The sequence below is a fragment of the Olea europaea genome, chromosome 8 (assembly GCF_002742605.1).
Source record: "Olea europaea var. sylvestris chromosome 8, O_europaea_v1, whole genome shotgun sequence".
NCBI lineage: Eukaryota > Viridiplantae > Streptophyta > Magnoliopsida > Lamiales > Oleaceae > Olea > Olea europaea.
In genome coordinates, this window is record NC_036244.1 from 8,968,522 (window position 1) to 8,970,493 (window position 1,972).

The following is a 1,972-nucleotide window of genomic DNA, read 5'->3' on the forward strand; positions in this document are numbered from 1 at the left end:
TATTTATGTCCAAGATTGATTGGACATAGGGCATAACACTTACATTCTGTCCATATATTAAAATAAGGTTAAATAACCAAGTGTGATAATTCTCTAGTAGCTAAAGTTTTCAATCAAGATTACTGAACACATGGGGAGAAATTATATATGATTAAAGAATTAGCATAAGATTATATTTGTGTATTACACATATTTTATCTGATAAGCAATAATTGTAACAAAATTACAACATAGTCATACATTAAATATTTATAGTGCGAGCATTTAAGGCATTTTTCTATTTATAGTACAGAACATGATCAGACACTATAATAAGTAGGAATTTATTTTCGATTAAAATTTTAGATTCATTCAACATTGTACTCCAACTTACTAGACATAACGTAACAACACCTTAGACAGTGCAATGACTTGTAGTTCCCGAACCTTGAATCCTTTCTTTCGGGCTCAAATATTTTATTAACTTTCGTACCATCTTGATTAGCAATCGAATCGTGTGTCCAATGAGAAGCAGAACCATGAGGCCAAGCCATATATAAAGTGATAACCCAATCAAAATTACAATTGTTTGTTTTTCTCTCTCTTTCTCTGGTGTTATAACAGATATTGAAAAGAGATAAGTCACTGCAACTGCTGTAATTTCAATCCAAGTGATCACCATCAAAATCCACATAAATATTCTCCTCCTTAGAGGTAAACCACTCATCAACAATAATATGATACTGAGTGATGCAATGAGTCCTGCTGTATTTGCAATCAAGAACTGTCTATAATCCTCCGGATGATTATGAGCGAAAATGGATTCTCCAGCCTTGTGAGAATCGGATACTGATATAGTATGACCATGTGAGTTAACCTTATAATTATCCTGCCATACTCCACACGGAGGGTTGATTCCAACTTGAAATGCCATGGTTGCAATTAAAGAAGCCACTACCATTAATGCACTTCGTTTTTTCTCCAACCAATCATCTTTTTGTTTAAACATCTTTTCTCTACTGTTCTTTTTCACATTTGAGGACAAATCTCGGTGTTCATAGGACAAATTTGAGCTTGGACTAGTTATGTTATGATTAATTTGGACTAATGAATTGTTTTCTGTTGATTTAAATGCTCCAGCACATTTCAGAGTTTCTTCAATTTCTTCATCCCTCACATCAATCCGACTATGGACCAGAACATCCATTGCAGTCATCCCATAGAGATTCTGAGAGTTAACTTCCACTGCAGACTCCATAAGCAAAAAATTTAACTGTCTATAGACATTTCAAAATAATTAGTACATGTTTGGTATACAATATTTTAACATTGTACAAAAGAATATTATAGCTTCTCTTTTGTTTTCGATTCTAAATCCTCCTACCAAATGGTTAATTCTATTTATAAACAGCTGACATGAAAAGCTCAGTTATTTCTTGAAAAATAAAATGAAGAAAATAGAGCTATTGGCATACCTCAACTTGTTTGTCAGCTACTGCCAAGTGTAAAATAGTATTTCCAACACTATCTTTACAATTTGTGAAATCTTGATCTCTAATATTATTCACTAAGAGCTTTAAGGCCTCAATCTGATAGTACTTCACACACAAATGCAGAATAGTCTTACCTTGAGTCACGATCACTCGAGCTGCATCAGGTTTTGCATGAACCAACTCTTTCACGACTTCAATCCGGCCTTTGATGGCTGCCAGATGGAGAGGCGTCAGACCATTTCTATCACGAGCTGAGCACATTAGACGATTAGCTGATAACAGCACTCTAACTACCTCGATATGACCTTTAGCGGATGCCAAATGGAGAGGCGATGATTGACATAAATTCAATTCTTGTGCAATTTCAGGTCTTCGTCTTAAGATTTCCTTCACAAAATCGATATGTCCCAATATTGCTGCTACGTGCAAAGGAGTATCAGAGTAACTATTAACTATAACTCTATCAAGAATTATTGGATCTTCTTGAAGCAGCTTCTTCA

General features: G+C 34.5%; 1 protein-coding gene across 1 annotated transcript in view; it reads right to left on the bottom strand.

The window, feature by feature from the left end:
* Window positions 1-368: 368 nt before the first annotated feature.
* Window positions 369-1,972, bottom strand: part of LOC111398251 (ankyrin repeat-containing protein ITN1-like) — a 15,270-nt gene continuing 13,666 nt past the window's right edge. The window contains exons 11-13 of the mRNA XM_023025178.1: window positions 1,444-1,967; window positions 1,315-1,329; window positions 369-1,256 (exon numbers count right to left, since the gene is read on the bottom strand). Of these exons, the coding sequence (XP_022880946.1) occupies window positions 395-1,256; window positions 1,315-1,329; window positions 1,444-1,967 (1,401 nt within the window). The 3' untranslated portion in view covers window positions 369-394. The remainder of the gene's footprint in view (window positions 1,257-1,314; window positions 1,330-1,443; window positions 1,968-1,972) is intronic.